Source organism: Pipra filicauda, unplaced genomic scaffold, assembly GCF_003945595.2.
Source record: "Pipra filicauda isolate LSUMZ 115617 unplaced genomic scaffold, ASM394559v2 scaffold124_size2119055_pilon, whole genome shotgun sequence".
Classification (NCBI taxonomy): domain Eukaryota; kingdom Metazoa; phylum Chordata; class Aves; order Passeriformes; family Pipridae; genus Pipra; species Pipra filicauda.
This window is the reverse complement of record NW_024103707.1, coordinates 473,549-485,039: the sequence shown is the minus strand read 5'-3', so window position 1 is coordinate 485,039 and position 11,491 is coordinate 473,549. Positions and strand designations below refer to the sequence as shown.

Here is an 11,491-nt window from a genome sequence, read left to right as displayed (position 1 = left end):
GCCTATGTGACTGCAGTCTAAAAATTAAGGTACTTTACATTTACCAGTCATGCCAATTATAATCAACCCTGCTGCAATTTCACTTAGATGAATAGTTATATCAGAGACTGATTTTGCCCACAGATTTGAATCTAAGCCATAGTGACTCTTCTGTACAATTATTAGCACTCAAGCAAAGGAAGAACCTGTGATACCTTTCCACATCCTGCAGTACAGCAGCTCAAATGTGAGAGGGCCTCTGAGATGCAAACTGTGGGCCTGTAGGCCAACACACATGAAAGTTTTCTTTTAACAAGGTCCTCTTGATGTCCAGATGAGTTAGGTAACTGCATATTGAAGGGAGTACAAGAAAGATGAAGAGGGACTTTTTACAAGACAGGACAAGTGACAGGACAAGGGGGAATGGACTTACACTGAAAGAGAGTAGGTTTAGATTAGCTATTAGGAAGAAATTCTTTACTGTGAGGGTGGTGAGGCACGGAACAGGTTGCCCAGACAAGTTGTGGATGCCCCATCCCTGGAAGTGTTTAAGGACAAGTTGGATGGAGCTCTGAGCAACCTGGTCTAATGAAAGGTGACCCTGTCCACAACAAGGGGGTTGGAACTATATAATCTCTAAGGTCCTTTCCAACCCAGGCATTCTACGATTCTTGTGGATTTGATTCTCAGTCCTTTGGAAAAAAACCCAAACAAACCTTTCAGTACCAATATAAAATGAATACACAGGGTGCAAACAGTGGAGGAAAAAAAACCACTATGCACACTTATTCACAAGTTGTTGTAGAAAACACCTTTTTATTATCATTGCTTACTTTTGCTTTTTGTATCACTATTCTACTTCTGCATGGATTTTACAATACTAGTTCATCAATATAATTTATCAGAATATATCAGAAAACGAGTTGCTTCAGTATTTTTACTGGACTTAAAAAAAAAAAAAAATTGTCCTGTACAACAGGTGAAATAAGACTTTTACTAAACAAGTGTGGTGCTTTTTTACATGTGAGGGCTTAGCTCCACAGCTTTGCATGGGTAAGTTTCACACATCATTGCGGGTTCTGTTATAACAGTATGTGGACTGCTTGGAGACACAAAACTTCAGTCTATTCCTTTTGTATTTGAGCACAACATAAAACAACCATGTCAGCCGAGGTGTGATTGTTACCCTGCTTTTCAGTACCTCTCGGAGGATACATACTATTAGATAACATCTGCAACTTGGTAACAGTTGCTATAGAATAATCAATGCTAATAAGAAGCAAGATTTGCAGAAGAATAAGAAATAAAAGAATGGAGTGTAGCAGAAGTCACCTGAGTCAATAAGCCCATGAACATTCCTGTCCAACAGCTGGTAGTAAGAGCAGTAAGTTCTAGTAGAGGAGTAGTAAGGAAAAAAACAGGTAGCTGAAGAAAATCACTTTCACACCCTAGCAACAAACACATGCATTCAAGTATGTTGCTTACTGTAACGACAAAGAATTTTTCAGTCATGGGAATAATAAAATTATATTTTACTGACTAAAAAATTATTTTCTAGGATGCATATCAACTAGAGAGCTCGTATTATTTTTAGAAAAATTACATACTTAAGCACGCATAAACAATTTGATACACTGGAGATTAATTAGGTTGGCAGCAGGTTTAGCTGTTTTTCCCAGCCAACTCTTTTTCACTTTGGGAGGACACTCAGCAGCCCTTCTCCTTGCCAGGACATATCTGACCCTGGGAAGCCCTACAGGCTCTCAGAGGCCAGGGCATTAAGCAAATCTAGACTTCTGATAAGACACAGTATGAGATTCCTTTTACTGGCCCCTGAGCTAAAAGGAGTGATTAAGCTGATGACATACTGCCACATTTGTTTCTCCGTAACAAAAGGCTATTTGGTCTGGGGAAAGCCCAGCTCTTTACTGGAAACAACACTTGATGACAGCAGCTGGCAATCTTGGTGATGACTGGGATACATAACAAAGCAAGCACCCTACTGTACACAAAAACACCACACAGGCCAGAACTTAACCCCTCCCTGCATTCGGGACGAGCAGCTTTTGCTTCTCTCACCCTGCTACTACCATAAGCACGTCAGACATGCCCCTGGGACCTCAGGGCATGAATGTTCCTCTTCAAGCACTCACCAAACTCTGCTTCATCCAAGTAAAGGGATAAGTGTCGACTGCCTCTCCACAAATTGCCAACTGCTCTTAATTGCTGGTACACTGACTGGGGCAGTGCTAGTTTCTAAAGCAGGAGTTCTCAAGTGTTCTGCCTCCAGAGCTGAGGCCAGCATGGCAAAAGCGCGGTTGGGAGTGGCTCCCACAGCAACAGTGGCTTGCACACAGTTGCCACTTCTTTGGAAACCTGGCCCCAATTCTAGATGCTGAACTTTTCTGCAAATCTGGGTCTTAAAGCCTGTGCCTGTTCCCACTGCAGTGAGTGGCGACCGAATCAGTTCTGATTGATTTAATGGGGGCAGGCACAGAGACTTAATTAGAAAATTAGTAGCTGCAAGGAAAGGAGAGAATGCACAACAGCCTGCCAGATCTCTGGCATGAAGCAAGCAAAGGAGCCAGTTGTTCTTCAGACTGAGATTTTAGCCTCCCAACAAAAACCCTCAAAAAAAAAAAAAAGGGAGGATAATAAAAGAGATTGGCTAAATGGCCTTGAAGCTGCTTTAAACATCTTGTATAATATATAATTGGTTTTCAGCTCTCGAGTACTCTGTCTACCTTTTAGATCTGTCCCCTGGGAAGAAAATATGAAACATTCTGAAACACACAGCCCTTGAAAGCAACAGGCATTTTCAACTTTTCTTTTGTGTTCAAGATAATTAACACTTTGCTTAAAACTCCTTGCTCTTTGACAGGTACAAAGATGAATCAAGTCCAAAGTGTATTTTTCATATTAGTCCAGCTGAATGCCAGAGAGCTATTTTTCACCAGCTCTTGTTTTAAGAAAATACTGAGATTCTCAATTCATTACTGCATGAAAAGTCCTCACATCTGGAAGCTCACAGCCACAATACTCCAGAATTTTTGCTTTGAGGATTATCTGAATTCATGCAGGGCCTGCATAACAGGCTTGGGGGCTGTTTCTGCACTGGTAAATGCATCTAACAGAATGCAGGATCACCAGTGCCAAGCTGTGCAGTGTGAATCCTGGTGCAGCCTCATCCATAGATCTTGGGAACAAATTATCCCTTGAGCAAACTATTATCCGGATGATATCTGAGCTTGTTTTAGACAAGCCTCGGCATCAACAATAATTTGCCTAGTATGGGCAATAAGAGGATCAGGACCTGGGAAGTATTTGATAGTGCAGATATACCTGAAGTGTTGCAGTCCTTAAGGGAAGGAGTTAACTTAGTATGTTTTATCAAGGCTAAGCACTGCATTGTGTTTATTATCCAGGGTGAAGCCATTTTGTTCTTTGCTCAAATGAGGGAAATGTCAGGAGCTCCAGAGACTCATGGCCTTCTTGATCCCCCCACTTCTAGTGGGAGAGCCAGATTACACATATATATCAGTAGCTGGCTGTGACAGCTATCTGAGATGTTGTCTGCCAATCCATGAGAAAAATTCTTTGTTTAAAAAAATCCTTCATGTTCAGAGCAGCGTCCTATCAGAAGTTATTGCTAAGCTAGTAGCACTCGAAACCAGAAGATGTAACTTCCTCACTTTTCAAAGCTCCAAGATGTATTCTAATTCAGCTAACTAGATGCATCAACCTAGAACTAAGTGCCAAAAGCAACATATGCAGCCAAACTTTTGATGTGGGCAGAAATTTCCCTGTGAGAATACTGTGATGCAGGCCCTTCATTAGCACCATTAGCACCACCCAACTCTTGGCAAAGGTACATCTTGCCTTTCTCCTGCACATGACCCCATATTGCCTCATCATCATGATAGCTGGGTTAGGAGAGAGCACTAACACAATCTGTACAGTCTCCTGCCTCTGGAACAACAATACAAAAGCACAACACCACAGGGGGTGAAGTGAGGTAGCAGACACATCTAGGTGTTAGGACAGTGTGCAACAGGTCCCTTCTGATGTGAAAGCTGGAAAATCTTGGAGGTCTTTTCCAACCTTAATGATGGATTCTATGAAGCTGTTCAGATAGATAGTGTTGTGACAGTTCCTTTCTGGGTGCAAGCTTAGGCCCTCAGTAAAGAAAAAGCAAGTGTTTCTAAGCAGAAATCTCTAAGTTGAATGTGCTCAGGGATTGTTGCATGCTGGCAAGGGCATAGTTTCTGAGCATTTACAAAATCTCCTTAAAATGGCATTTGTTAGAAGGGTATGGGTAGCATTACAGTATTTATAGAATATTCTCTGAGAAAATTCTGTGTGTACCAGGATGACTCCGGTACTCAACTCTACATTAAAACATCTTCTCTAATGTTAATACAAGAAATATGCTGTAATTGCCCATTACTACTTAACCCCAAAATATTATGAGCTGCTCCCATTGTCTGGCTGCCATAATCTATTTTTTGACTCATGGACAGCTTCTGTCATGCATACTCACATTAGTTAGTACCTCAGGGCTGCATCATCCAGCGTCTTGCTGATCACAGTCCAAATGGTTTAGCGTGCAAGGAATTGGCTGTATCTGCATACACTTCATTTACTTTCAGAGATCAGCAGACTGCAGGGATGCACTCCTTAATTTATGAGAATATAGGCTGAGACTACAAACAAAACACATCGGAGTCTTCATCCCATTCTGCTTGTACTAGCCACAGTCTCAGTACTTAAGAAATAAATGCAGAAACACAGAAATGACAAGGGAATAAAACACAACCTGGTTTATTGCATTTATTCACAGGAGCTTCCATTGTTTTGTTTGGGCTTTGCTAATGTTTTTCAAAATGAAAACATATTTCCTGTAAAGAATGCAGCTAATTCTGTGGCATAAGCAGCTGTGGAACATTATTATTCTCCTAACAGCACACTGAGATGCAGAGAGGGTTATGAAGCCCAAGGTAAGACAGTCTCTAACTAGTATGAAAATGTGGAGCAGCACTGCAGTTTTCTGCCCGGATATTCATAACAGCAGGCATGCCCACATAATTCTCTGGATTTCCCCTGCTGAGCCAGGGTTTGAGGAAAGTAACCATGCAGACTTCTCTGGGCTGTGAGGGAAAGGGAGAAGCTGAAGGGCTTCCTGGGCATGGGACAGAAAGAAGGAAGGGGGGACATTACCTCAGCCTGCATGCAGGACTTTCAAAGCCTAACATCTGCTCTGTTCAGAGCGAGTGTGATTATCAGACATCATCATAGCAGTTTAGGCTGTACAGTTTTGGTTGCCAATTGCATGTTGTCGGTGATGATCACAAAACTATTTCCATATACTCACAGACATCACAGCACATGTCCATAGTTTAGGCTGCCACTCAATTTCCACTATATGAAATAACATTCTGCCACTCACACTACTGCCAAGCTGTTCCTTTCTGCGCCCAAAGTCTCCATTTCAAGCAACAGAATCAGGATGAATTGTTTAGGAATACTTTAGTCACAAACTCACAGGCATTTCCAAGAACAAAATCAGTTAAAACTGACTCAGGCTATTGGTTTTTTAATAGAGTCTTTCAGCTGTTTTAATAAGAACAAGCATTTTTACATTTCATGCAAAAGTACATGTAGCTGGATGGTCTCTGCATGGAAGAAAACATCACTGTGAAAATGTATCTCTTTGCCCTCTGAAAACTCTTACTTCACACGCAATACACAGTACAAGCGGACAGTGCGCAGTTCACCGAGTTCAAAACTGTAACTTGATAGTGGGAAGTGCCTTTTGTATGAGCCTAATACTCACACAATGTGCTGAGAAAGTGGAAGACTTCAGTATGAGGCCTTTGCCAGCGCGAAGAGATTTAGAAAAAAAAGTATCAGACTATCGTACAGGATCAAAAAAGAATATTCCCATTTATCCCCTATCTCTGCTATTGAAACCAGGCAACTTAAGCTCTTGAAAACTCAGATAGGGTTCTCTGCATATGACCTCCCCACATCACGTAAAATACATGAATTTATCTAACTTGCACACTGAACTTTCTAAGTGCGTAGTCCTTTCATGTACTTAAAAGCATAATTATACCTATAATGACAATTTCCTTATGGCTAACATGGGCTGTCCAGATGTACAAGTCCAAGTGATTCTCTTGGGCTTCATAGCTCCAAAGCACATACCAGAGGAACTGAAAACACATTTTGACTTTCACTTCCCCTACTGCAACAGCCATACGTGTACCCTTTCCTTACTGGTATACTTTGCTCCATTAGTAGGAGCTGGATATTTAATGGATTTATTATGCAAAACGCTCCTTGGTGAAGCACAACACGGTTATGTTTCTGTGAGAGCATCCCTTTGACAGCTTTCTAGGGCAGAGGGTGCAGGCATAGATCCTGGAACTCTGCTCCCCGTTCCCAAAACACAACACCCCGTTTGCAGTCCTGGATTAGCTGGCAGCAGCATCTGTCCCGACCAGGTGCCCTGGGAAACTCTCCATCCTTCCTCTGCCACCACCGTCACCAGGCACAGTCATCTCCGGCGCGGCAGGGGCTCGCTGCGGCTGTCCTTGATGGCTAAAGAAGAGGAAAAAACAGAAGAGATAAGCAGAAACAACCCATAAACTGCTGCTGAGGGGGAACGTGGCACAGCTCCCCCCTACTGACAAACTCCTTGCCCGCCCTCACACCCTCCATCAGTGCTGCCGGTCCGTGGCGGCGGGGACGGCCGGGCGGTGCCGCCCCTCGGCCCTTACCTAACGCGGGCAGGGCTGACCTTATGTAAGGGCAGAGGCGGGGCCGGCACCGGCACCGCTGTGCAGGAGGCAGCAGCGCCATGTCCTGGTACCGCAACACCGTGTGGTTCGTGAAGGGGCTGCGGGAATACACGAGGTACGGGCGGCGGCCCCCGCGGGCGGGGAGCGCGGCGTGGGGCGGGCGCAGCGCCCGGACCGGGCCGGGGCGTTCCTGCCCGCCCGCGGGAGTTCAACCAGCTCGAGTTTATTTTGTATTTTCAATCGACCGCTCCCCACCCCGCCAAGCCAAGCAGATTCCCGCCCCTCTCTGTGAGAGCTGCACGGCCCGCCCCGCCCCGGGGCTGCGGCCGGACCCCTTCCCCGCTGTCCAAGGCCGGGCTGGGTGGTTGTGCCGGGCGAACGCCACGAGGAGCTGCTGTCGTGGACGGGGTTGTAAAGCACTGGCACAGGCTGTCCAGGGAAGTGCTGGAGGCACCGCCCCTGGAAGTGTTCAAAGATCATGTGGCTACGGCACTTGAGGACATGGGTTGGAGGTGAACGTGGTGGTGGTGCTGGGATTGATGGTTGGACTCGATGGTCTTAATGGTCTTTTCCAACCTTGATGATTCTGTGGTACATCACTGGTTGCAGTGTCACTGGCACTGTTTGTGGCCTGTCCCACGAGTACAGAGAGTAACAGGGCAAGGGAGGGCATTCAGCTGAGCTGTGACGGAAAAGTGCTTTTCAGTTCTCCCCTATGTTTTTTTTTTTCAGAAGGGCTCTCTTCTAGTTTCTTACGGGTGTGTCTTGCTTTATTCAGGGGCGGCTACGAATCTGCTTCCAAGCACTTCAATCCAGCTGACATAGAGGTGGATGTGGCTGGGAGATCCTTCCTGGTCACCGGTGCAAACAGTGGCATTGGCAAGGCCACAGCCAAGGAGATAGCGAGGAGAGGTGAGCTGGAATGCCGTGGAGCTCTGAGGAGTTGATACAGATAACATGGAAGGAAGCAGGTTTGGCCTTCCAGCATAAAGACACACAAATGCATGGGATGAGGGCTCATTTTACTGGGCTCTTAGTGTGGGTTACAGGTTTAAGAACAATTGGTGCTGTGAAAACTGGCATAATGAAACCAAATAAGTGGAGAGGATCTGCACAGTGTTTTTTAAGTGCATGTTTACCAAAACTGTTTGTGTTATTATGGCATCTAAGGATGTTGGTGATGGATCATGGTCTTTTTAAAGCTGATTCAGTACAAGTAGCAGCCTGGCTGAATTTGAACTATTTTGAAGAACTTGTGAATTTATCATATGATGAAAGAAAACAATTGGCTTTGCAAAGCTGAGATGGGAGAGTATAGATGAAGCAATGTAGTCGTGCTTGATCTTAATGATAATACCTTGGAGTTTGGGCCTTTTGGCTGATTACACGCAATTATTTTTTTAATCTGGCTCTCTGTACGCAAGGAGATGGTATGAACTGGACCTAACTGCTGTTAAAGGATAAATGTAATCCCTTACAGAGTTGACAAAATAATTCCTGTTGTGCAAGAGTGATAGGAGTTTTGGCATGTAGAAGAAAAAGGAGGAGCTTGTGTGTCTTTGCTCTCTTCTTGCGTGCTTAGGTTTCATAACTATCTTGTGAAGGAAAGTGCGACTCAGTTAAATTAAACTAATTCAGAACTATTAGCATCAAAGAGTCTTTGGGTTAACGATCTTCATCAGTACCAGCATGTGATTGATATCAAGTTGCCACTACTGCTATTATAGATAATAGCTTTATGTAAGTATTGCTTTGTCTGGTGACTCTTTTGCTCACAAATGGGTATGCCTGCCAGGTTTTGCAAGCTGGAAGGCTGGCTGGATCTGCATGGGATTTGGTCACCATGTTTAGCAGAACAACCTTGGGCTCAGACTGTGTGTCTGATGCGTTGTATGGGCATTGCCGTTTCACATGAAGTTAAAATGCCTTCCTGATCCTGTTCTCAAACATGTCACTTTGAAACTCAGTGTTGCGGCCCTGGCTTCTAGTTGAATCTCTTAAAGTACACCATGACAAGATAATAAGGATTTCAGACTCAGCAAAAGAATAATCAAGCTGTGTTGGCTTTACTTTCAAGCACTCAGACCTTTCTAACTAATAATGATCTCGATGACAATTTCTGTAGTCCGAGTTCAGCTTTTCTCTGAATTGGTGTCTTATGGGTATGCAGATTTGGGCTTTCCTCTGTGTCTTGTGAACTGCACTTCCGGCTTGATACAGTCTTCTCCCAATTACTCTGACAATTCACATGTGTTAAGTTCAAATAATTTCATCTTTACTGTGGAAAATGTATTCAAATTCCTTTCCTAACCCAGAGGTCACACCAAAACTTCCCCTGTGTCCTCAAAGGCAACAAAATAGTTTATATTCAAAGTCCTTAAAAGTGCATCTCTTTTTGTGGAATGTTTTTCTACTGTAGACTCTGAGAATGTTCCTGATCAGCTTGAAGGCCAGCTGCTTCTTCCATGTGTTTAATTTGTACCTGCACACATTAGTTTTGCTGTCCTTTGTGTTTTGGGAAGAGCTTCTTAAACATCTGCAAATGCACATTCTTAACTGCCTTAAGGTGTGTAATTGGAGCCCTCCTTTGCAGTGAACTCTGCAGTCCCTGTGAGAATGGCCAAAGAAATGAGCCTTGGAGACTGCCCCTTCTGATTGGCTTTTCTCTCACTCATGAGATCTGTTTTCCCTGTGTCTTTGATTCTGATCTGTTCATATTCAGTGCCTGTCTGTGCATGGTCCCTTCCATGGGATGGTGTTTGTGTTACACAAAATGAAGATTAACTGTGTTAAACATCAGTTAGTGTAATTTGTATTGTTTTCCCAGAATCAGGAGTTTCCTATGGCTGCCTGTGATTGTGCACTTGGTAAAAGTAACCCAGACAGCTCTGGAAGTGCTGTGGAGGAATCAGATGCTGTTAGGAAACTTCAGAAGAACCTTGAGGCTTGTTGGCCCCATCAGCTGCATGCCAAGGATACTTGCTATTGTGGTGCTCAGGGGAAAAACCTCTCGTAAACAGAAAATTTCATTATCAGCTCCCAGACTGGGCTGTGCAGTGTGTGACTGCACTATCCCTAGGGTAGTCTTGGTGTTTTGCATTCGGGTTCTGGGCACTAGAAGAGTGACTTGGCACTGTTGTTACTATTATGCATCCTTTGGGATTACATTCCTTGAGCTTTCTAGTGGTGAACTGTTAGCAGTCCCTAAGACGCCTTTAAAAATAGGTAAAAGTAAAGAGTACAGGTATTCCTGTGACTGAGAGTAAAGCATGACTTGTAATGATCAGAGAATACAAGGCATAAAAATAAAAAAAATACCTACTTTAGTCCTCTTTTTGAAGGCTTTCTTTAATGTGGCTAAGTGATGAGATCATGGCAAGTATCCAGGTCTCTGAGAAAAACCTTGCCCTGGGTGTTCCTTTCAATGAAAAGTTGGTTGGAAGAGACCTGTAGAGGTCACCTTGTTCAGCATCTCACTTGAAGCAACTGTTGGCAACGCTACATCAAACCAGTCATTGCTTTGTCTCACTGCCTGAAACCTGCAAGGATGCAAGTTATGCATCCTCTTGGGACAGCCTGATCTCTTTAGAAGAAAACTGATGAAAATTATTTTCCTTAATAGATGACCTGAGCCTCCTAAACTGCAATTTGAGGCCATGGTCCTTGTCGTATCTCCACTGCTGAGAAGAATTCTTATACCTGGCATTTTTATTTCCTTTTCACAGAGCAGTTCTAGTCACTTGTGTTGTTCAAGCCCTTTACTGAACTTTCTAAGGCGTGTATCAAAAGAAACATTTATAATACAGATGCCTTAGCTTCAGTCTCCAGTATGGCTCCGGTATTTCATCCACTAAATATGATGTACAGACCTGACAGAAAAAGGTTTGAGCAGACAGTACTTGGAGTGCAGTGGTCTTTTCCATACGTGCAGCCTTGTGTGAGGACCCTATTACAGCATGATACTTTCTTCACCTTGCCTGCCTTCGTAGGGACCAGAACCAAGCAGAAATCTTCCACCTCTCTTCTTATATCCAAAGTCTCCCCCAATTAAAGTGCTGATGTCTCCCACAAATGCAGTTAGTAATTAATTATCAAATGTGTTTCTTGTCTCAATCCACCAGGTGGCACAGTTCATCTGGTTTGCCGAAATAAGGAACGGGCTGAGGTTGCCCAAGAAGAAATAGTGACAGAAACAGGCAATCAGGTGAGTTACCTTTCAGTCTCTTGTTTACTCTTAGAAAAATTGTTAATATTAAAGACCTTGGAGGTCTTGAGATACTGTTTTGACGTTTTATTGTTGTGGTTTTAATAGTGTTTTCATACGGATGTGGAAACATCTTGTAGTTTATCATTCATATGGTTTGATTTCATTTCATTAGATTATGTTTTCTGTGATAAGTAACATCATTAGCAGCATGCTGTTTTATTTAATGTTTGTTGTTGATATGTTTTGTGGTGTCCTACTTACTATTCCTAACTATGTGGCTGAGGCTTTTAAAAGTTAATGTATTGCAACACTTGCAACAACATTTATGAGTCTACTGCATTGGAGCTGAAGGTTTTATGTGTCTGAATAACATGCCCTCGGTTTGCTAAGGTTGGCTGCTCTGTTAAGTCCTGTGTGTGGTCCTAGTTCCATGCTCTACATGCCTTTCCATCTCATTTTCTTATAATACCTCTTCCTTACCTCCTTCCTTTTGTTACATATT

At 43.4% G+C, this 11,491-nt stretch overlaps 1 protein-coding gene and 1 long non-coding RNA gene across 5 annotated transcripts in view; one reads left to right on the top strand and one right to left on the bottom strand.

Moving 5' to 3' along the window:
- Nucleotides 1–4,784: 4,784 nt before the first annotated feature.
- LOC120324797 lies at nt 4,785–6,975 on the bottom strand. Its single transcript, XR_005566392.1, has 2 exons — nt 6,782–6,975; nt 4,785–6,582 (listed from the first exon to the last, which is right to left on the bottom strand). It is a non-coding gene; the product is annotated as an uncharacterized LOC120324797 (long non-coding RNA).
- The window catches only part of DHRS12 (dehydrogenase/reductase 12), a 31,156-nt gene continuing 26,127 nt past the window's right edge, over nt 6,463–11,491 (top strand). For 2 of the 4 annotated variants that reach the window (XM_027723152.2, XM_027723154.2), the window contains exons 1-3: nt 6,463–6,897; nt 7,561–7,694; nt 10,904–10,986. In XM_027723152.2, coding sequence (XP_027578953.1) covers nt 6,842–6,897; nt 7,561–7,694; nt 10,904–10,986 — 273 coding nt within the window. In that variant the 5' untranslated portion in view covers nt 6,463–6,841. Of the gene's footprint in view, nt 6,898–7,560; nt 7,695–10,903; nt 10,987–11,491 lie in introns of those variants that run through there. The other 2 variants (XM_027723151.2, XM_039389127.1) reach the window with 2 other exon arrangements.